This window comes from Lynx rufus, unplaced genomic scaffold, assembly GCF_022079265.1.
Source record: "Lynx rufus isolate CCGP_SWC_20201006 ecotype Redwood Valley unplaced genomic scaffold, mLynRuf1.p SCAF_1, whole genome shotgun sequence".
Classification (NCBI taxonomy): Eukaryota; Metazoa; Chordata; class Mammalia; order Carnivora; family Felidae; genus Lynx; species Lynx rufus.
In genome coordinates, this window is record NW_025814823.1 from 123,594,358 (window position 1) to 123,617,786 (window position 23,429).

Consider the following 23,429-nt stretch of genomic DNA (forward strand, 5'->3'; position numbering starts at 1 on the left):
AACAGTTTAGCAGTTATCAAATCCAAATTCCTGTTCTTATAAATGTTATAACAAACCCAAGTCCATTCAGTCAGTTTATGGCAGAGCCAAGGTAAGCACAGGTATCATACTTCAGGTTCTGGGCTTGGGACCTGAAGGTTGAGGTGAGGGACTAAGGTAATATGGAGTCATTGAAGGTATCTGAGCAGGGCCTAAGAAGATCACCACAGTGCTTATAGAAATGTAACCTAACAGTGGTGTGGAGACCCATGAAGAATAAAGATAGGAAAAGCAGTTAGAAGGAATTACAACAGAGTGGTCATCAGGTATTCAGGACATGCCTAGGCTGAAACAAAAGGGAGAGAAAGAGAACAAAAGGTAAATGGAGTAAACATGGAGCAGAATAATCTGCATGTTTCCTGAGTGACAGGATGACCAGGATAAGGATGAGACCATGAAAGGGGACAAGGAAGTCCTATGGAAGGTCTCATTTTGAGAGGAAATAAAATACATGCTTAACATACTGCCTACTATACAGTAGGATTTTAATCAATATTTTTCAAGCAAAACATTATTTGTATGTATTTTTAACATTCTGAGTTTGAGCTAAAGATAAGAAAGGATCTCAGAAAGGAAATATCCAGAGGCAGAAAGAAGGGTGAGGCTGGAGCTTGGAAAGTCAAGTGGGAAAAAGGAGTTTGGAAATCTTTTATAGATATTCTGACTATAGCAGTGGAAATGCATCTCTAACAAGGAAGTGATAGAGAAAAAAGAAGAAAAAGGAGGAGGAAGAAGAGGAGCAGGAGGGAGAGGAAAGTAGAAAAGAGGCCAAGACAATGTCTGGGAAAGCCAACAGGAGGAAGTGAGGAGAATAAAGCAAGCTGAGAAAGAAAGTCAGGAAAACAGACATTCACCGCAAGAAAAGCACTTTATCCTATTTGATCCTCACCACAACCCCATGGAGAAGACAAGGCCAATGTCATCATTCTCACTTCAAAGTGAGGAAACTGGAGCTCACAGAGGGGCTGAGTGACTCACAGCAGCTCCATACACAGGCTGTGCCATCGGCTGCGGCAGAAAACACTCGGGTCTGGTCTGGACTCAAAGCCAGGTGCAGCACTCTGCCCCTGTGGCCTGTGGGAAAAGGGGAAGACAGTTAATGTCCCACATGACAAGAGCTGCTGCTGAGGTGGGGCCACAAATCCCACCCCAGGATGAAGGCTTCTCCAAAACCTGCCGAGTTTGGAGCTCATGGTCCCACTGAGCCTGTGCTGTGGTAAACAGAGCCAACTATGGTCAGTACCCTAAAGTGGCTGAGGTTTTGCTTCACCATTTCCTTTTCAGACCTCTTCCCCCTTGTATTAGTTTCCTTGGGCTGCTGCAACACGTTACCAGAAACTGCCTGAGACAAGAGAAATTTACTGTCTTACAGTTCTGGTGACCAAAAGTCCAGAATCAAGGAGTGGACAGGGCTGCCTCCCTCTGGAGACTCCTGGGGAGGTTCCAACTTTCGCCTCTTCTAGCTGTTGGCAGTCCTTGATTTGGGGCCACATCACTCTATTCTCTGCCTCTGTGGTCATACGGCCCCTATTCTGTGTGTCTGTTCTCTGTGTGTCTCTTGTAAGGACACTTGTCATTGGACTTAGGGTTCATCTGGATAATCCAGGATGATCTCATCTCAAGATCCTCAGCTTAATTACATCAGCGAAGATCTTTTCTCCAAATAAGATCACAATCACAGCTTCCAGGAATTTGAGGAGGATACCTTTAGGAATCATTTTTTAGCCCATCACACCCTTCACGCCCCAAACCACTATCACTTCTATCTTCTGTAATCCACCAACACCCAGCAATTGCTATTGCTGTGCTCCTGCCTCCCATACCATCCCTTTTCTTAACCTTTCCAAAAACGTCCTCCCCTTGGGATCTAGATTTCAAGGAGCTAATCAAATAAATTGATTCAGCTTAATAGAAAAGGACCCAAAAACCTCTCCCGCAAAGCAAATATGAGTCTTAGTTACCTAATTCTGGAGGCAATACCCCTCTTTTGTTACGTAACCAATCATCTCCCAAAAAAAAACCACTTTGTGGAACAGTAGTTCTATATGAAGTTAATGGGTATTAAATGTGGAAAAAGTGTCTAATGCTCACATGAGTTTGGGAGCTCCAGGTTAAAAAGAATGAAACAGGATTCCTTATTTTAAGACTGCTGTATTTGGGAGAAGAGAGTATAATAGGCAGCATTTCTGAAACATATTTTATGAGAGTCCTTTTGATGCAAGCATCTCACATGGCTCCTGTTCCTTGGAAAATACTTGGCAAAACCTATCCTAACCCAACAGTGACTGTAACAATCAAAACTTCAGGCCAAAGCAGGAAAAACTGACTCCACGAAAGGAGGCTGAGGCTGGATGATGGGGGGAAGGAACGAGGTTGGATAAGCTTTTGAGTGAGGAAGCAATTGGGGGCACACATAAAATCTAAGTAGGTGAGTGGTCATCTCCTCATAGGACCAGTACAGCTTACAACTCAAGTGAATTCTGGAATTTCAGAAATAATCTTGTGTTCTGACACCTGATTCTCAGCAGCAAGAAGTGCAAATATACTATTCCACTCCGAAAGGAGACATATCTTAGAAACTTGGGAATATTTCCATCCACACATATCACTCCTAATCCTCTCCTGCATGTATGTTCACACGCGTGTGCACACACACACGCCCCTATGGTGACATGGGATTGGCCGCAGGTGTGTCAGTACATTAAAAAAATGTAGATTCATAGATACAAAGCAGCTCCCTTATTTTATACATGAAAAAAAAAATTCAGGAATACCAAAGGTCTTGTCCTAGGTCACAGAGCTAATTCATGGCAGGACCAGAACTATAATCAAATCCAATGCTCTAAACATTTAGCCCATCCTCCAAACCCAGAGCAAAGAAGAATCTTTTCTCCTATTGAAGACCACTGTCCCTTATTTTTTTAATTAAACACTTAAAAATTAAAGCAATATAAATGAAAAGCCACTTAATTTAGTTAGCATAAATATAGAACATTACACAGGAGTCCTGAATGGCTTAGTTGGCTAAGCATTTGACTCTTGATTTTAGCTCAGGTCATGATCTCACAGTTGGTAAGATTGAGGCCGGCACAGGGCTCTGCACTGAGAGCACAAAGCCTGCTTGGGATTCTCTCTCTCCCTCTCTATGCCCCTTTCCCACCCATGCACTCATTCCCTCTCTAAATAAACAAACAAACAAACTTAAAAAAATAACATTACATAAATACTTTCAAATTAAACTTAAGAGAGGCGCTTGGGTGGCTCAGATAGTTGAGTGTCTGACTCTTGATCTCCGCTCAGGTCATGATCTCACAGCTCCTGAGTTCAAGCCCTGTTTCAGGCTCTTTGCTGTCAGTGCAGAGCCTGCTTTGGGTCCTGTGTCCCCATCTCTCTGCCCCTCCCCTGCTCACTCTCTCTCTGTTTCTCTCTCTCTCAAAAATAAATAAACATTTTTTAAAAAGAAAGAAAGTGGAAGAGGAGTAACAGAGAAAAAAATTCCATATCTTTTCTAAAGCAGGCTTTGAAAAATGTCTCAACTTAAAAAAATGGACAGCTACTTCCAGGATTTGTTAGGAAAATGGAGTTTGTATCAGAAGCAAAGGCATTCTCGAAATACTTCTCTCATAAGTGACAATCTTAATTTACTAGATTAAGTGGGAAATGCCATCTTTATCTCAGCCAAAAGTCATCCTTTAGGATTTATATCCCTAAATTCTAAGAATATTATCACTGAAAGGATTGAAAGTTTTGTTTTCTTTATGCAGCTGTCATTATAAAGGAGACCACATATCGATGCATGTGCTATGGACTGATGAAACCAAATCAAAGGCCAGATCTCACTTATAGGCTAGAAAGTTACCCACTCCCGCTTCAAAGCTTGTAAATTACAACTTTGGGGGGGGATGAGGGGAAGGAAAATGGTAAGCTTTCTTTCTTCCGAAGTTATATGGGTGAGGCTTCTTTAACTGAATTTTCCCCCCAGAAAATCATGACTGTGGTTAACAGGGTGAGACTAAGGAAGGGCATGGCCAGAATCTAGAATAGTCTTTTTCCAAATTTTCTGACCACAACTCACAGTTCAAAACTACATTTTATGTAGTAACCCCATATTAGACACATATCTGTACTGCACAGTGTAACAAAAGTTTTGCAAAATAATACCTACATATACATTTTTCCATTCTATTCTATTTCATTTTTTAATGCTAACCACCTGACGTGTGTTTGTATAACACCCACCCTGCTAAACATTTTTGAGAAATATCGCATGTGGAAGATACTACTGCATCAGAGATGAGAATTAGTGTCTAAGACCTCAAAAGTAACTGCATCTTCTCTGACCATAAACATGTTAAGAGGAGAAAAGGTTAAATGCACTCTTTGGAATTCTGTCTAATATCAATGAAAGAAATTCACAAAGCATTACTAAAGATGCTAAAGAATTTATAGTTTTTTTTTAATGTTTTTTAAAAATTTATTTAGAGGGAGAGAAAGAACATGAGCAGTAGAGAGGGGCAGAGGAAGAGAGAGAGAGAGAGAGAGAGAGAGAGAGAGAGAAAATCCCAAGCAGTTTCCATGATCAGTGCAAAGCCCAGATGTGGGGCTTGATCCCAAGACCCTGAGATCATGACCTGAGCCGAAATCAGGAGTCAGATGCTCAACCGACTGAGCCACTCACGTGCCCCAAGAATTTATGGTTTGTTAAAGCTAGAGAAAAAAGAAAATGTACTAGTTAAGTTCACTCTTTATTCCAAGTATCAGCAAATTTACTTGAGTAGCTATCAGATGTCCTAACCTAGCTGAAGGATCTAATTAGCTACTGGAATTGTAGTTTTATGAAGAATCAGGTTTAAGGCTTGATTAAAAATGTTTCTCTAATCAGAAAACATCCCATGCACTGCATGTCTTATGATTTAAAATATGCAAAGGATCAAATCATGTCCATCCTACACTCATGGCTGGTCCCCCAAGTAGCTCTATCAAGAACTGCCTACATTTTTATTCACCAAATCACACGGTATAAAGATATAAAGGTCATCCCAAGGTCAGTCAGAGGTCCAGTCAGACTGACCAGCAGGAGCAGGAAGTCTTTCTGTGAAGGGTGTTTTTTTTTGTTGTTGTTGCCAAATGACATTATCAGAATCTGCAAAGAGAGTCAAAGTGTTACCTCTGTCTAACAGGATATATATTTGGGGGTTTGTCTGTTTCTTCCCACAAAAGTGTAGTCTCCATAAGGGCAAAGATAATGTCTGTCTTGCTTACATGTATATTCCCAACACCCCCAAAAAGTGCCTCACACATGCTAGATGCACATTAAGTGAGCATTGAATAAATAAATCCCAGGTACTGACCAGGACACACATTGCATGTGAAGAGGAAGAAGACAGGATATGTTATCAGAAGCCTACAAGAGATTGGATGCCATACTTTGTTCCATCATCAACCATCATTTCTATCTTCATATTTACCAGGGCTGGGTAGAAGGGGATACCTATTCACCCATGAACCCCTTTGAACATTCCAGATTGTCCCCGAGAGGATTTAAGACCCTTGAGGATGAAACCTGAGTCTTGCTCCCCATCATGGGATCTTCTTCTCAAGAAACACCCCATAAATGTTTATAGAACTAAACTGAGAAAGAACCATTTTCTGTCTTGAAGGGGCAGGGGAGCACCAGGGCTTCTTGATCTTCAGTGGTCTCCCCTCAGAGAACAACATCTCACCCTTTTCATCTTTCCTTATCTCCCACACATTCCAGCACTGCTGGTTCTTCTGCAAAGTAAGGTAAGACGATTTATGATACTAACTCCAGAATTCAAAAACATAGTTTAGGAACTGTCCCTGATCATCACTGCTTCATCCACACAGGTATGCAAGAAGGAGAAGACATGACAATTTTAAGTGATGAAAAATCTTAGTCAAATTCAGAAGCACTCACCTATACACACCCCGAGGTGGTTGTAGGCCTTCCTCCTCTGACAAAATATCTATTTCAAAGAGCCAGCAGTGAAAAATCTTTCATTTAGGGCTTTTCCTGCCAATGACACCTCACTTAGCTATAGATACATGGCATTTTACTCACCTATTTACTTACCAAAAAATCCAGCCGACCTGGCCAGACCGGGACAGGCCCACACAGTCACATCGTTCTTAGGAGTACCTTGGCCACTTGCAATCTCCTTTGTCTTAGGGAGCCAGATTAGGGAACAAATCTGTAAGAATGGCCCCCAAAACACAGAATTATGGCAATGTCTGATTCATTATGAATGTGTTTCAAACTGATTCTAGGCAGTGTGTTCTGTCCACGTGCATCCTCCAGTCCGCAGCTGGGGTTAGGGTGTTAGAGGAATGACATGAGTTCTAGGAAAGTTTATCCCAAGGCAACAAAGGACTAAATACACAAATAGGTTTAGCTGCAATGAACCCACAAATTTAAGTAGACTGGCACACAGTCAAAGCAGTGCCGAGAAAAAAGGGAAATGTGGAAAAAATCTGGGGGGGAAAGGATACACAAATTAACTTTCGACTCACAGATAAAGGTTTTAGAAAGAGAAACTCTCGAGAACTGAAATCCCAATAGACTCAGCAAGTACAGAAAGGTGTGTTGGGGTCCTAGGCTCTCTCATGAATCATTTTCACAAGGTTCTAGAATATCAGAGTGAAGGTCAACTCCAGCAGAGACTGTTACCTGTGAGTTCATGTTTGGGGTCTGGATGGTTTGCCCAGTATTTATGTCCAAGATATGTAAGTGTCCGTCCTTCATTCCTCCTCCAACAGCAAGGACTGCAGACTGCCAGGGACACCAATCCATGGCCTTTAAAGTTCAAATAAGCACACAGGCAGGTCAGCCTTGGAGAAAGTGAGTTTGGGAATATGCCTGCTCAGGTAAGCAGAAGTGCCAGAGGTCTGCACACGCCACAGCTCTCCTGGACCTCTGATGTAAAGGCAGGAGCAATGGCAATCTCTAGAGGTTACTCCGAAGGGACTAGAGACCACCTATTAGGTGCCTTCCTTAAATGTTGATAACAATTGCAAATATTTTTAAACAAAGAAAAATCACCCAATAATATGTTCCGAAAACTACACTCAACATGTCCTATGTGGCAAAACTCCACTGCTGGACTAGTTGACCTGTCCCCTAGAATCTGGTTAAGAAATGCAGCCTTCCTCTCATTTGTCTCCCTGTGTCTTTAGGTTCTAGGTCAGAGAAGAAATGACAAAATGGAGCCACACATGATTGCTCGCAAGTCAAAAGCACTCATGCATTTCAACTCCTAATACGTTTCAGGAAATAAAATTGCCTTTGATTTACTTATTTATAAATTACTATAGTTAATTCTGAAAAATAAGATTTAGTGTTTCATATTTCTACTGATAATTCAAATGATGAGTAATAGTCATTTTAAAGGACATTCTAACAAATATTTCATTTCTACTTATCTGTATATCGATATCTATAGATCCATCCTGGTATTAGGCTGCCACAAGCTTGACTTGCTCAGGTTTCAGAAACTCTTGGTTGAATTCATTGTATTTCTGACAACAAGGTGTATAAGGAAGTAACTTGTTTGGCTTGGCTTGGGTTTTTCACATGCTGGGTTTCTATTTTGCTTTCTTTTGTTTTATATTTTGTTTGCTGACAGAATATTTTACATATGTTTTTCCTACTTCTTTTCAAATCATTAATAATGGGCATTTGGACTTAAAATCATTCTTAATGTTCTGTGGATATTAAAATCCACAAGCCAGAGTATTGGGCCACCACTATTCCTTAGCAGCAGGTATTTTATGTTAAACCCTCTATCAGGAAACTCCACGATAACGTTTTAAGTTCTCATTCCAATAAATTTGCTCATAGTAAAGTAGAACCATTTCTTTGCTCTATAAGTGATAAATATCCTGGGACTAGACTGAGGCCAACACATATCTCTATGTCACCAAAGGAGTGAAAGTATGGATTGTTTTCACTAGAAATAAGAATTTAAAATACAGAGAAATAAAAAATATATATTATACAGAGCATGGTGGAATATTGGTTTAAGTGTGAAGCACCCTTCCTCCTCCTTCTGGTAACGGGTTTCCTTTCATGGGTGTGAGCTCATGACTCAGGCCTCACCAGTCAGTGTACCCATCTCTCTGGCCGCAATTATCTGTTGGGAGATGAGAATGTGTCCAAGTTCATATCAGAGTCCTGCCTGGTGCTTTTCTACCAGAGTTACAGGGAACGGTAGTTTCTTCACCAGTTCCCATCTGGGAGAATCTGAATTTAAAGCTGATAAGAGCCATCTTGCCCACAGAATGGACTCTGAATAAAGAATGAATTGAAACAGAGACAGGCAGAGCCAAGAGCCAAAGAGACAGAACTCTAACGACATTATTTAAGGCCCTACATCCAGACAATATTTGAAACAGCTGTATGTATCCCGGACTCCTCAGTTGTAAGAGAAAATATATTTACTTTTTTGCTGAAGCTCAAGATTAACTCTGGTTTCGGTCACTTACAAACCACAAAACCTGATGCATGGGAAATATAAATAGGATTGTCTTTGAGGAGAGTGATGGCAAAATCCATAACAAATTCTGGGCGAAGAAAATCTCAAAACATTGGCTTAATGGCTTTGTTCTCAGGTGCAAAGGATACTCAGTGATCTCTTCGTAAACAGCAACTTGGAAAGTGATTGATGCTCTTACCTTGACTGCTGTAGGTTGGGGTATGACTTTCAGTGGTTGAACCTGTGCTTTTGCACTCGGGTCACCGGGCCATATAGTCAGCAGTCCGTCACTACAGCCACTGGAAAGCAGCCTACTGTCAGGCGACCACTTCAGAGCACACACAGCTTGTTGGTGGTGAAGTGTTCCAACGTGATGCTGGGCTACCCGAACGTCGTGATGATAAACTTGGCCCAACCTCGACCCACTGCACAGAGGTAAAGGGGTAGGTTTCTGGCAGAAAACTTGAGCCCTATTGCTAACAAGCATTTGAAAACATGAAGGAAAGCATAGTCCACACTACCAAGAGACCCCTCAGGACAGATTCACAGCACAGGTTTTGAACATTCTTTGTATTAGTCACGATAGAGGATTCTGCCTGGGTTATTGTTTTCACAAGTGAAAAAAATTTGTGGGGCAGACTTTCAAATCTGGGTATCGAGAGGATATCCTTTGATAGATATTTCTAACGGCTTTACTATGATGCAGGCAGCTATAGAAAAGATAAATTTAAAAGATTACTCTATTTTTTCAGGAAGGAGTCTTTGTACGGAACCTAGGAAATAGTACTTTCCTGGAACTCAGAATATTTCCTATTATCCCAATGAAATAGTTTTAGTATATATACTAAATATATTTTAGTAAATATATTTATATATTTATAGTAAAATGTCAGACATAAAAATGTATTATGTCCTTTTTCTCTTAAACTACAAATCCATTATTAGTTTTGTTAATGCTACTAATATCTTAAAAGGGTAGAAAACTATCTGTCACAGAAAAACTGCAATGTGATTCAAAATCAGTGGATAATGTCTACTCAGTCTTAGTGATTTGGATCCAAATAATGGTAAAGATCCTATCACTCTATCAAAGTTAATGAACTCTTTCTGAATGAGTTTAATTTTCCCCAAGGAGCAAGTAAATAACTACCTTCAATTATTTCTGAAATTTCTCACAATCCAGTATCATATTTAAAAACCATTCAGGCACCACACTGAATAGCATTCTGATGAACAATATGGGCTCTGCGGCCAGACAACCTGGGTTCAAAGCCTGACTCTGCCCCCTTTACTAACCATGTGACCTCAGGCTAGTGTCTTAGTTTCTTCATTAAGAAAAGGTTGGGGGTGGGGGAGGTGGATTAGAAAACACTTTATAGCGTTGTTGCAGGGATTAAGACACAATTACACGCATAACCAGTATAGCACAATGCCTGGCACACAGTACTCCAAAAATGTTCATTGCTATTATTATAAGAAAAGGATCTGTTCATTTTCCTCACGGATAATAAAATTAAACTTAAACAATGCAGCCCATGAAAGGAATTCAAATATAGAACTGACCTCACTACAACTTCTCACAGTAAATGATTAGCCCTTTATATGGTATTTTAAGTGTTTTTAGGTTGGGCTTATAATCACAAGGTATTAAAATCTCAAATTTATATCTTAGCCACTTAAAGAAATTATAAAAAGGCTTTGGAATTTATTTAATTTAAACCTATCTTAAGAACTACCGTATAGGGGCATTTGGCTGGCTCAGTCGGTTAAGCATCTGACTTTTGGCTCACGATTTGTAAGTTTGAGCCCAGCATTGGGCTCTCCGCTATCAGCACAGAGCCCACTTTGGATCCTCTGTCTCCCTCTCTCTCTACCCCTCCCTACCACCACCCTCCTCTCAAAAATAAATAAACATTTAAAAAAATCTACAGTATAAAGATGAATGGCAATTATTAAAAGCAATATGTTTTCAGATCAATGATTTAGGATCACGGGGACAAGTCACCTAACTTTTCTGTTTGAAAAGAAGTAGTCAGACTAAACCAGTAGTTCTCAAAAATGATAAAGCATCAGCATCTCTTTGAAAATTAGAAATGCAAATTATCAGTGCACCTTCAGCTCTTCTGTATCAAATTTCCCGAGGCCAGCAATCTGTGCTTTAAGGAGCCCTTCAGGTAGTGCTGATGCATGCTCAAGTTTGAGAACCACAGAACTGGCTACTCTATGAGGTTCCGTCCAGTTCTGACGTCTGTGGGTCTATGAATTGGAAATGTACCTCAGAAAGCTTAACATATTCCAAAGTCTTGATCCTGATAGGAATAAATACTTGATTTCAACAAAATATCCCTCTAGTAGGTATTACTTGGTACAGAGAAACTTTTTGCTTAAACAGTTTTACATTTTGTCTGAACAATTTACTGAATCCTGAGCCTCACTTTCCAGTACTAGCATATGGTGTAGGCGCATAGCCACCATGGTACCTGTGGCCACTGGACCACTCACATCACCAGAAGATCAGAATATCTGAGAGGGTAGAGTCATAACTGCTAACTAATAGCCTATTTTGTTTTGGTTTGTTTTGGTTTTGGTTTCAAATATTATAGTTCTGTTCACTCAGCCCCCATAATCCTTTGATGATATAAATATAATTGGTTGCAATAAGATGCTTCTTACCTGCTAAGAATATAGTGATTCCAGCTCAAAGCCCCAACCACTGACAAATGACCAAGCATATTTCTGAGCCGCTTTTTAGTTACCACATCCCATAGCTAAAAAAAAAAAAAAAATTAATAAAAAAATTAACAAGGAGAGTATATAGCATTAAAATTTTCACAGTCCACTATATTCTCAAAGGCCTGACAGCCAATTAATGTTGATATAGCCAGTCCTTGTACTAAGGACTAAAGGAAAGCTCAGTGAGCACCTTTAACATTGGGCAGCATTTCTCCACACTGCCTGTATATTCCATCACCTAGGGAGCATGCTATGGATGCTAGCCATTCTGATTTAATGAGGGAGGTAGAGTCTGTGGATATGGTATTTATTTTAAACTTTCCCAGGTGAATTCAGTGGGAAGCCACATGTTGAAAATGGCTTTCATACTTATAGTTTTTCTAAATTGTGGGAATTTCATATCTGGAAATCCACCGACAGGGTAAGAAACTCCTTTTCTGCCACTATAAATGATATTCTGACCATTATGAGAAAGAGAACTTTGTTATAAGAAGAAATCATGACATAACCTTCATAGCATCCAATATCACCGCAGAGGTGAGAAAGTAGTGAGTGCCATCTGTGGCCCTCCAAAGTCATTGAACACATGAGCAATATTGTTTACACTATTGCTAATAATAATAATACATGAGAAAGTAAATAGATTAAAACTGGTAAATTCACACTTCAGAGAGGCTATCAGAGGAAAAATTCATTTATTTTAAGTAACTCTACTCCTGATCATGGCTTGAGGTGGAAAAGAAAAGCTGAAGGTTATCTTCATCTCTCCAAAGTCGTAACACTGGGGTGTCTACAAACCCAACTTTAATTTGAAAAAAAACAGAGAAAAGACTTTTAAAAAGGTAAATATAGAGTTGCCTGGGTGGTTAAGCATCTGACTGTTGATTACAGTTCAGGTCATGATCTAGAGTATCCTTAAGTCCTCATTAAATGACATTCGGAAAAGAATCAGAATGGTGTATACTCTCACTCTCCGTAGTTTGTTTTTTGTTTTGCATTTATTTTGAGAGAGAAAGAGTGTGTGTCTGTGTGTCTGTGTGTGTGTGTGTGTGTGTGTGTGTGTGTGTGAGGGATGGGCAGAGAGAGAGAGAATCCCAAACAGGCTCCGTGCTGTCAGCAGAGAGCCCCACGTGGGGCTCGATCTCATGAGCCATGAGATCATGACTTGAGCCAAAATCAAGAGTCCAACACTTAGCCAACTGAGCCACCTAGGCAACTCACTCTGCATAGTTTCAAATGACACAACTAATATAATTTCTCTATTGTGTATTAACTTACTATTAAATGTCAATTTTAGACATCTAGCAATTACACAGAGCACATTTGGAGAAAAAAACCATCCATTACTTGTACTTCTCCCTCGCTGGTGCCAACTGCCAGGCAGTTTCCCTCTTTTATCCAGGACACAGAAGATACATAGTTACAATTGAGAGTGAAGTCTATATTTTCAATCTTATTGTGGTTTTCCCCATTCCAGATGTACACAGAGGATCCGAGGGCTATAGCAACAAGATTTTGAAAATTCCAATCTAGAATATTGAGATCTACAAGAAAAGATGTTCATATTAGGGTAATTATTCAACCAAATAAAAGTAATTTTCAAATAAACAACTTTTTTATAGATAGATGAACAAATTTAATACCTTTCCCATAGTCAGTTGGAAAATAGAATCACCCATGCAATCAGATCATTAGAAGTTCAAAAATAAAAACTACAACTTTGTGTCAAGATTCACAAAGAAGTAATAATGCTTACTATTTACATCAAATATATTTATTTAGAGTCATTTAGAGAACTTCCAAGTTTCATCTACCATTATTACCACCCATGTACCTTCTCTAACAAATCACTAAAAATTAAAAGTCCATAAATTTTTTTCATTGAAATTATCTGGCCCTTCGTTCTGTTTTTGTTTTTGTTTTAATTCTAATGTAGTTAACATACAGTGTTATATTAGTTTCAGGTATACAATATAGTGATTCAACATTTCTACACATTACTCAGTACTCATAACAGTAAGCGTACTCCTTTTTTTTAATGTTAATTTATTTTTTGAGAGAGAGAGAGAGACAGAGCGTGGGCAGAGGGGCAAAGAGAGAGGGAGACACAGTATCTGAAGCAGGCTCCAGGCTCTGAGCTAGCAGCACATAGCACAACGCAGGGCTCAAACTCAAAAGCCATGAGATCACAACCTGAACCAAAGTCGGACGCTTAACTGAGCCACACAGGCGCCCCAGTAAGTGTACTCTTAACCACCTTCACCTATTTCACCCACCCCCCCAACCCACCTCCCCTCTGGTAATGATCAGTTTCTTCTCCATAGTTAAAAGTCTGGTTTTGCTTTGTCTCTTTTTTTCTTTTGTTCATCTGTTTTGTTTCTTAAATTCCACATATGAGTGAAATCATATGGTATTTGTCTTTCTCTGACTGACTTATTTCACTTAAAGTTATATCCATCAAAAAAAAATTATATCCATCCATGTTGTTGTAAATGGCAAGATATCATTCTTTTTTATGGCTAAATAATATTTCATCATATGTATATAGATATGTATATGTGTATATATATACATGTATATATATATATGTGTGTGTGTGTGTGTGTGTGTGTGTGTGTGTCACATCTTTTTATCCATTCATCTATTGATGGACACTTGGGCTGCTTCCATAATTTGGTTACTGTAAATAATATTGCAATAAACATAAGGGGAAGGCACATAACTCTTATGGAGACATCCTTGAACCTACAATATCCATATGATAGATGCCACCATCATTTCTAACCAAAATACCACCCAACTACGTATATCTAGAAGAAATGGTCCCTGACTTATATATGATACCTGAAAGTTCCTAGCAGCATTCTCCAGCTTATACTCTAAGAACTCTTTAACTGCCAAAAGAAACCATATTTGTATGACCACATTCTAAAATGTATCCTACCAAGGGGTGCCTGTGTGGTTTAGTCAGTTAAGCCTCCAATTTCGGCTCAGGTCATGATCTCGTGGTTCGTGGGTTCAAGTCCCATGTCAGGCCCTGTGCTGACAGGTCAGAGCCTGGAGCCTGCTTCGGATTCTGTGTCTCCCTCTCTCTCTGCTCCCTTCCCTGCTCATGCTGTCTCTCTCTCTCTCTCTCTCTCAAAAAATAAATAAACATTAAAAAATTTTAATGTATCCTACCTTATTTATTTTTAATTGAAGTAGTTGACATATGACCCTATCTTATTTCTTATAAGACAAAAACTCTTATCCTGATTGATACATATCAGTACAAAACTGTGAAGCACGCCAGTTTCACTATAGTGACCTAAGCCACCTATAACCTACCTCTCCCAATGATAACAACCAACTGAACAAAATTAAAAAAAAAAAAAACCATTGAGAACTGGATAGTAAGCAAAAGCAGTGAAACTAAGTAAGGGAGTCAAAACTTGAAGAAGCAACCTGCCGAGGGGTGAGTTTCTCACTTTTTTTCTCACGTGGTTTTGCCAGAGGATGGGCCCCAGTCATGGAGTAGCACCAGCAGCCCAAACTCCAACAGAAAAATCACTATATCTCTGGTGAAAGGAGCCAGGGAAAGAAGCCTGAAGTGGACAAAGTGTGTAGAGAAAGTCCTAGAGGGGAGAGAGACACAGAAAGGCACCCTCTAATGGTGAAAGTAGGAACCCACACACATCTCAGCCTATCCCAGAATTTGTGTCAGGACAGGGAAAACTCAAATCAGCTTAGCAAAGACTTTTAGAGCTGAACTGAGATTTGAAGCCTCCATTTAGGTCTCAGCCTGGATTCTGATCCCTATATGTAAGGGATAGACCCAAACCATCATAATCAAGGCTGAAGAAACTGATCTGAGACTTAAAAGGCCACCCACAAAAGGCAAGACCAATAAACCTAAGACAAAAATGACAACATTCTCTGCAGGACCCAGAGTTAATACCACATATAATCCACAATGTCCAGGACACAATTTAAGATTACTGGGCATATATAAAAGGAAAATATAATCAATAGATGAGAAACCTAAAATGACAGTTATAGGAATTATCAGACAAAGATGCTAAAGCAGCTATAATAGAATATACAAGCAGAATAGAATAGATTATTCTCCATGAGGTAAAGAAAAACCTACTTGAAATGAATGAAAACATAAAAAATAGAAGCAGAGGAATAGAAAAATAGAAACTATAAAAGTAAAATAGAAGCCATAAATACAATAAAACAGACATTTTGAAACTGAAAAATACAATATCTGAAAAATCTTCTGGATGGGCTCAATAGCAGAATGGAAATGACAGAGGGAAGAGTCACTGAATTTGAATATAAATCAACAGAAATTATCCAGTCTGAAGAACATATAGGAAAAGAAATTGAAAAAAGAAATGAACAAAACCTCAGGGTCCTGTGGAATAATATTCAAAGATTCTAACATGTGTAAGTGGAGTCAGGTCCTGGAAACAAGAGAACAAAGTTTCAAATGGCCTTAGACCTCTCACCAGAAACCATGGAGGCCAGAAGTCAGTATATTTTAAATGCTGAAAGAAAAAAATCTGGCAACCCAGAATTCTATATGCAGCAAAAATATCATAAAATGGAGTATAAGAGAAGCCTTTGCCAACTAACCGGATCTGAAAGAATTGCTAACAGAAGCTTTTCAGGCTGAAGGGAAATCATATGAGACGGAAATTTAGATCTTCAGGAATGAAAGAGAAGAGTAGAATTGGTAAATACTGGGGTAAATATAAAGACCATTGTCCCCTCTTTTATTTAACGTACAAATATGTATGGACTTTTAAAGTAAAATTTATAGCAATGGTAGAGTTTTCAATGTTCGTAGACATAAAATGCAGAACAACTACAGTAACCTAAAAAAAAGTGGGGGAGGAGGGTGGAGGGGACCTATGTGATTACAAAATTTGCATCTACCTACCTGTTCACCAGTCCCCAGTGTATCCTCTTCATTGCCATTATCATTAACTACCAACTAACAACGTTGCTGAAAAATGTTCTATCTTCTCTCCTCCACCCCTCCAAGTCCTACCCATTTTTCAAGACCCAGCTCAAGTGTGATTATCTCCACAAAGTCTTTCTAGACAAAGATCCAAAGATCACTGAACTAGCTCTTTTCATCCCACAATTCATTATTTATATTCTACACTGGCATGTTGCTAGAAGTTCCATGTGAGTTAGTCCTGTCTTCCCAACTAGATTATAAAGTAGGCACATGATGAGAAGACCCCATGTGGCTGTTGACTGATTGGATTTATCTGTTTAAAATATATGCATAAGAATAGGCCACTATTTTCTCAGTTCATTCTAATACAGTAAAAAATATGTATATTGCTTATGCCCTCCCAACACCAACAGTACCCATTCCAAACGTGAAATGTATACAAGGAAAAGGCAAACTATATTAACGGTATTTGGATGGTACAGCTTTGGGACATGAGGCACAAGGACCATCAGGTTCTTCCAGAATCAAATTTCAAGTTCATGCCACCACATTGCATACAATGTGTCACTTCAACTTTTTAATTAATGATCTAAAAAATAACTTACAATAGTCATTTCGAAGACCAGTAAGATGAAACTTCACCTCTGGTTGCAGTATGGAATAGTTTATACCATTGAATCTTTTAAGATGGAAGGATTCATCTCTGACTCCATCTCTGCAGCCTACAAGAAACAAACACATCTACATATCTTTATGATCCCAGGAACATAATATCTTAATCCCTTGCAGGGATTAAGAGATAACAGAGTGAGAAAGAAAGTAGTCCTCCTGATAAAACTGAATTACAAGTTGCAGGAGAAGGAAAGGGAAAAAAGGAAGACTTCAGTATTCATTGACACAAAAATTTTAAAAATATTTCATGGTTTGGGATGAGCACTGGGTATTGTCTCTAAGCCAATTTGACAATAAATTATATTTAAAAAATATTTCATGGCATTTTTTAATAAAAAGCCTGAGTGCCAGACCCAAATGTGACAACAGACCTTGTGGAAAGCACACAGAAACCTTATATCATACTATGAATATTTATTCTGTCACTTGAGTTTTTAAAATCAAAGTAGTTTGGGGGTGCCTGGGTGGCCCAGTTGGTTAAGTGTCAGACTTCAGCTCAGGTCGTGATCTTGCAGTTCGTGGTTCGAGACCTGCATGGGTTTTTGTGCTGACAGCTCAGAGCCTGTAACCTGCTTTGGACTCTGTGCGTGTGTGTGTGTGTGTGTGCGCGCATGCATGTGTGTGTCTCTCTCTGCTCTTCCCCTGCTCATGCTCTGTCTCTGTCTCTCAAAAATAAATAAATGTTAAAAAAAAATTTAAATCAAAGTAATTTCTGCATATCCATTTGTCTGTCACATAAACAATTACCTGATAGACACTACTCTGAGTTTTTGTCAGTAAACATTTGTGGGTTCATTTATTTCAGCTCTTTGTCTCACTGGTTCTGTACCAGAGCATGCAAAGTTATTTCTGGCTAGTTTTACCCGTGAATATCTGAGGTCAGGGTCATATCTTGGGCTCAGTTTTAATTCTCATCCAAAGACCCAACTAAGTATAAACCACAGGCCACTGTCTTTTCATCTGTACAACCACTTGGCTTGTGATCAAACTAAAAATGACATAAATGAATAGGTGTTGAGCCCACCCAAGTAATTTGTGGTCTCTATGACCACATGACTTTGGATAAAAGCGTAAGAGCTTCACAGTGCTAAACCAAGAAGTAGATTAATACTCCCAGCCTTGGTGTTAGCCATGAAGACCTACAGTTGTGAGTAAAACTGCAAGGTTGCTGGAAACACTCAAGCACCGCCAATAAAGGTTTTTTAAAAAACAGGTACAAACTTCCAGTTACAAAATAAGAGTCACAGGGATGTAATGTAGAGCATGGCAATTACAGTTAATAATACTGGATTACATATTTGAAAATTACTAAGAGAGTAGACCTTAAGAGTTTTTATCACAAGAAAAAAAATTCTGTAACTATGCATGGTGATGGATGTTAACTGGAATTACTGTGGTGATCATTTAACAACATATACAAATATCACATTATTATGTTTTATACCTGAAATGAATACAATTGGCCTTTGAACAACATGGGTTTGAACTGCTATGGTCCACTTATATGCAGATTGTTTTTTATAAACACCATACAGTAATATAAATGTATTTTCTTTCCCTTATAACTTTCCTAATAACATTCTTTTCTCTAGCATACTTTATTGTATGAATATAGTATGTAATACATATGGCATACAAAAAATGTGTTAATCACCTGTCTAAATTATTAAGGCCTCCAGTCAACCATAGGCTATTAGCAATTAAGTTTGGGGGGAGTCAAAAGTTATATACAGATTTTCAACTGTGTGAGGGGTTGTTTACTTTTTAGAAGTGTGATATAAGTAGATTGAAGGAGGTGAATGAGGCAGGAGAACTAAGTTGTTATCTACTCTGCTAGAAAGTTATGATAAAGTCTAAAATCTCAAAAAAGAGCAGTTTATAAATATTACTTAGAAAATAGTTGTAAACATTATCAACAAGAGCCAAACCGTGGCAAGAACCCAAATGTCCACCAACTGATGAATGGATAAAGAAGAATAAGGAAGAAATGAAGAAGGCAGGGAGAGAGAATTATCTGAATTTTATAATTATGTTTATTAGTCTAATAAATATAAAAAAGAAATGAAGAAGGCAGGGAGAGAGAAGGGTAGGAAAGAAGGACAAACAAAATCTTTGCCCCATACCTTTCCAAACACATTGGGATTTCTCACAGAGCTGCATTTTCCCACTAACCCACTGAGCCACCTTCTGGGTCAAAAATAGCTGGTTTAGGCATTTCTGAAAACAAATAAATACTTCTTTAGAAACATATATGCACATCTCAGATGTTATGCATGACATAGTGTTAAACCAGTAATTCACCAGCAAGTTCAAAGTTTCCACATTATCAAAACCAACACTACAATTGCTATTTTTTATTACCTAACCAGCATGTAGTGAATACAGTGCTGAGCATTTTACATGTATTATTTCTAATCTCCCCAACAACTCCATAGGGCAGGTATTACTCAGCTAGAATAAAATCTTCTTTACTCTTCTAGACTAAAAATCTTTTTAGCCCACAAACCAACTAAAAGGCCAGTGAGATCATCAAAGCCTGCAAGAACTGAAATGTCATGATATTTCTGGTACGTTGTGAAACTGAAAGACCTCCCCAAGATGATAAAGTTGATTGTATGTTAAGGCTACTTTTTCAAAAAAGATTTTTTCAAAAGATGCCTCTCAGCATTCAACCTGGAGGTGCTCTTTCAGTCTGTTACTGAGATTTTCTCTGGGTCTTAATTTTCCTCCTCTGTAGTATGTTGAGATTGAACTAATCATCCTAAAGGTCTTTTTCCATTAACACCTTCACCTATTAGAAATGGGAACACCAAATCACTGGGATCTTAAATAACATACCTCAGTTTCCACGAACACAAAAATCGGATTGCTGTTTCTTTGGACCAGTCTACAAAAAGCACTTCTGACATTCTTACATCCAACTTCAGTCAAAAACAGATGAGAAAATTACTACAAGTATAAAGAAAAGTACTTGCAGAAATTTCCTAGAAACATTTTAGCAAACAGTTAAAGCAGAGATGATTCCTTTTTTTCTCCTTCATGATAATATATTTAATCTTACATATAAAACAATCGTGGGATCACCATAATTCACACAGAAGTCTCTCTCACAGGCATCATTTTGAGATTTTGGTTTTCTTCCCAGATATCATGCCACATAATAGGCATTGTCAGTCAATGAATCATGGATTTTTAGGTATTCTAATTAGAACAATTCAGGATAAAGCAGGGTTTCCCACTTTCAGCACCACTGGCATTTGGTGGTAGATAATTCACTATTGTGGGGGGCTGTTCTGTCCATTATAGGACATTTAGCAGTGTCCCAGCCTCCATCTACTAGATACCCTCTCACTAGGTTGTGATAATCAAAATCAGACATTGCCAAATGTCCCTTGGGGAGCAAAATCACCTCCAGTTGAGAACTACTGATAACAAATAATGTTCCTAAAATCGACTGGCTTCTCCAGTATCTATAGTCAGCACAAAGCTGCCCAAGTCATTACCTGGCACAGTGTTCTTCTGTTTGATGTACCCAAGGGTGCTCTACCCCAGGTAAGATCTATTAATTACTTTAATGAACAATTTGGCCTAGAGCTGACTATATATCATAATTTTGAACATCTCCCCAGCTGTGCAGGCCCTTGTTGTAGAAACACCCCCACATGACTTCTGAGGACCACATGAAGACACACATTTACTGTCAATGCGAAAGACCTCACTGTTTGTGCACTACTCCTGATGCTGCTTGATTTCTAATCAGTCATTAAACAAATGCTTTACATAAAATAGTCAAACAGTTTCCATTATCCCTTTCTCAGGTTTTCCAGTGATGTTGGGACAATGTTCTGATTGGATTACAATTGCTGTAACAATGCGAGCCTAAGGGAGAGAGTAAAAGGAAGTTACTGAAGTTCAAGGCAGTACAAACTCCAACTGGCAAGACGTTAGGTGTGGAAAGGCAATGGTACTAATAACCTGGCCTGGACGTAAAGTCAACATTTCCCCAGTGACTCAGAACTCTCTAACCTTCTGCACTTCCAAACCCTTAACCAACAGTAGAGCACTCAGCAAAAGACCTGCTCTAAGATACTTGTTTTCAATTTGCATATGATTTCAAATAATTAAATTTTACATTCACGATATTGTTCCTCCAGCAAGATATATATGCCAAACACTGAAAGCACATACTAAATGAGAAACTGCCTAAATTGAGAATTTATGATGTTCCTAGTTTAACGCTTTCTAAATTAAACCTTTATTCCTGTAGAAGCTCTTCGTTGGATTTGATACACTCAAAAATATGCTATTGATATTTCATGTGCCCTAAGATTTGGGTCAGATTCCTCAAAGATCTTAAAACCATAATTAAAGGGGCTCCTGGGTGGCTCAATCGGTTTAAGTGTCCAACTCTTGGTTTCAGCTCAGGTCATGATCTCACAGTATGTGACTTTGAGCCCCATGTCAGGCCCTGAGCTAATGGCACAGACCAGCTGGGATTCTTTGTCTCCTCTCTCTGCCCCTTCCCTGCTCGCACATTCTCTTGCTCTCTCAAAACAAATAAATAAACATTTAAAAACACATAATAAATAAGATACTTAAAAGAACGAAATTAACTTAGTCAAGAAACAAAAAAAAAAAACAAAACAGTAAAAAGGACTTAAGGGAAATATTTAAAAGACCATCTTGTAGAGGAAGAATAGAATGTATCCTGAGTGACCCCAGATGCCAGTCCAAGTCACAGAATAGTTGGAAATGATTGTACAAGAGATCTTTTGGCTGAGGGGAAACATACCATAATATGTGTAATTTTATTATATTTTTAATCTTTACCTTTTTTAATGTTTATTTTTGTAATATAAGTATAATTAACATACATATAAGAGTTTCAGATGTACAATATAATAATCCAACAATTCTATACATTACACAGTGCTCGTCATGATAAACGTACTCTTAATCCCCATCACCTATCACAACCATCCCCCCCACCCACCTCCCTCTGGTAACCATCAGTTTGTTCTCTGTAGTTAAGAGTCTGTTTCTTGGTTTGTCACTTTTTCCTTTGTTCATTTGTTTCTTAAATTCCACATATGACTGAAATCATATGGTATTTCCCTTTCTCTGACTTACTTCACTTAGCATTATACTTTTGTGCTACATCTCTGTTGTTTCAAATGGCAAAATGACATTTTTTTTAAGTTTATTTCTTTATTTTGAGAAAGAGAGCACAAGAGAGTGGGAGAACAGCAGAGAGAGAGAGAGAGACAGAATCCCAAGCAGGCTCCGGCTGTCAGTGCAGAGCCCAACATGGGCCTCAAACTCATGAACACTGAGATCATGATCCGAGCTGAGATCAAGAGTCAGATGCTTAACCAACTGAGCCACCCAGGTGCTCCAAAATGTAATTCTTTTTATGGCTGAGTAATATTCCATTGTATGTATATGTATATATATTTTATTTATTTATTTATTCATTTATACATTTATTCATATGTACTACATATAGATATGTGTATATATATATATATACCACATCTTCTTTATCCATTCATCTATTGATGGATCCTTGAGTTCTTTCATATCTTGGCTATTGTAAATAATGCTCCCATACACATTGTGATGCATATATATTTTTGAATTAGTGTTTTGTTTTCTTTGGGTAAATACCTAGTAGTGGAATTACTAGATCATATGGTAATTCTATTTTTTTTTTAATTTTGAGAGAGAGGGCACGAGCAGGGGAGGGGCAGAGAGAGAGGGAGAGAGAGAATCCCAAGCAGACTCTTCACCGTCAGCACAGAGCCCGATATGAGGCTCGAACTCATACACTGTGAGACCATGACCTGAGCCGAAAGCAAGAGCCAGATGCTTACCCAACTGAGCCAGCCAGGCACCCCTGGTAATTCCATTTTTAATTTTTTGAAGAATGTCCATGCTGTTTTCCACAGTGCTGCACCAGTGTGCATTCCCACTAACAAGGCACGGGGGTCCCTTTTTCTCCACATCCTCACCAAGACTTGTTATTTCTTGTCTTGATTTTAGCCATTCTGACAGGTGTGAAGTGATATCTCACTGTCATTTTAAGTTGTGTTTCCTGATGATGAGTAGTGTTGAGCATGCTTTCATGTGTCTTTTGGCCATCTGTAGGACTTCTTTGGAAAAATATCTGTTCATATCTTCTCATTTAATTAGATTATTTGATTTTTTGGTGTTGAGTCATATAAGTTCTTTATATATTTTGGATACTAATCCTTTATTGAATATTGCAAATTTCTTCTCCCATTTGATGGCTTTTGATGGTTTCCTTCACTGTGAAAAAGCTTTTTATTTTGGTGTAGTCCCAATCACTTAACTTTGCTTTTGTTTCCCTTGTCAGAGGAGACATATCTTTAAAAAAAAAGTTTCTACAGCTGATGTCAAAGAGATTACTGTCTATGTTTTCTTCTAGAAATTTTATGGCTTCAGGAACCACATTTAGGTCTTTAATTCATTTTGAGTGTATTTTTGTGTATGGTGTAAGAAAGTGGTCCAGTTTCAATCTT

The 23,429-nt window shown here is 38.5% G+C and overlaps 1 protein-coding gene across 1 annotated transcript in view; it reads right to left on the bottom strand.

Annotated features, from left to right (window-relative positions):
* Positions 1 to 967: 967 nt before the first annotated feature.
* CDC20B (cell division cycle 20B) overlaps positions 968 to 23,429 on the bottom strand; it is a 47,377-nt gene continuing 24,915 nt past the window's right edge. Inside the window, exons 5-12 of the mRNA XM_047102982.1 lie at positions 19,011 to 19,104; positions 16,821 to 16,937; positions 12,612 to 12,808; positions 11,205 to 11,299; positions 8,731 to 8,956; positions 6,728 to 6,853; positions 6,134 to 6,251; positions 968 to 1,113 (exon numbers count right to left, since the gene is read on the bottom strand). Of these exons, the coding sequence (XP_046958938.1) occupies positions 968 to 1,113; positions 6,134 to 6,251; positions 6,728 to 6,853; positions 8,731 to 8,956; positions 11,205 to 11,299; positions 12,612 to 12,808; positions 16,821 to 16,937; positions 19,011 to 19,104 (1,119 nt within the window). The remainder of the gene's footprint in view (positions 1,114 to 6,133; positions 6,252 to 6,727; positions 6,854 to 8,730; positions 8,957 to 11,204; positions 11,300 to 12,611; positions 12,809 to 16,820; positions 16,938 to 19,010; positions 19,105 to 23,429) is intronic.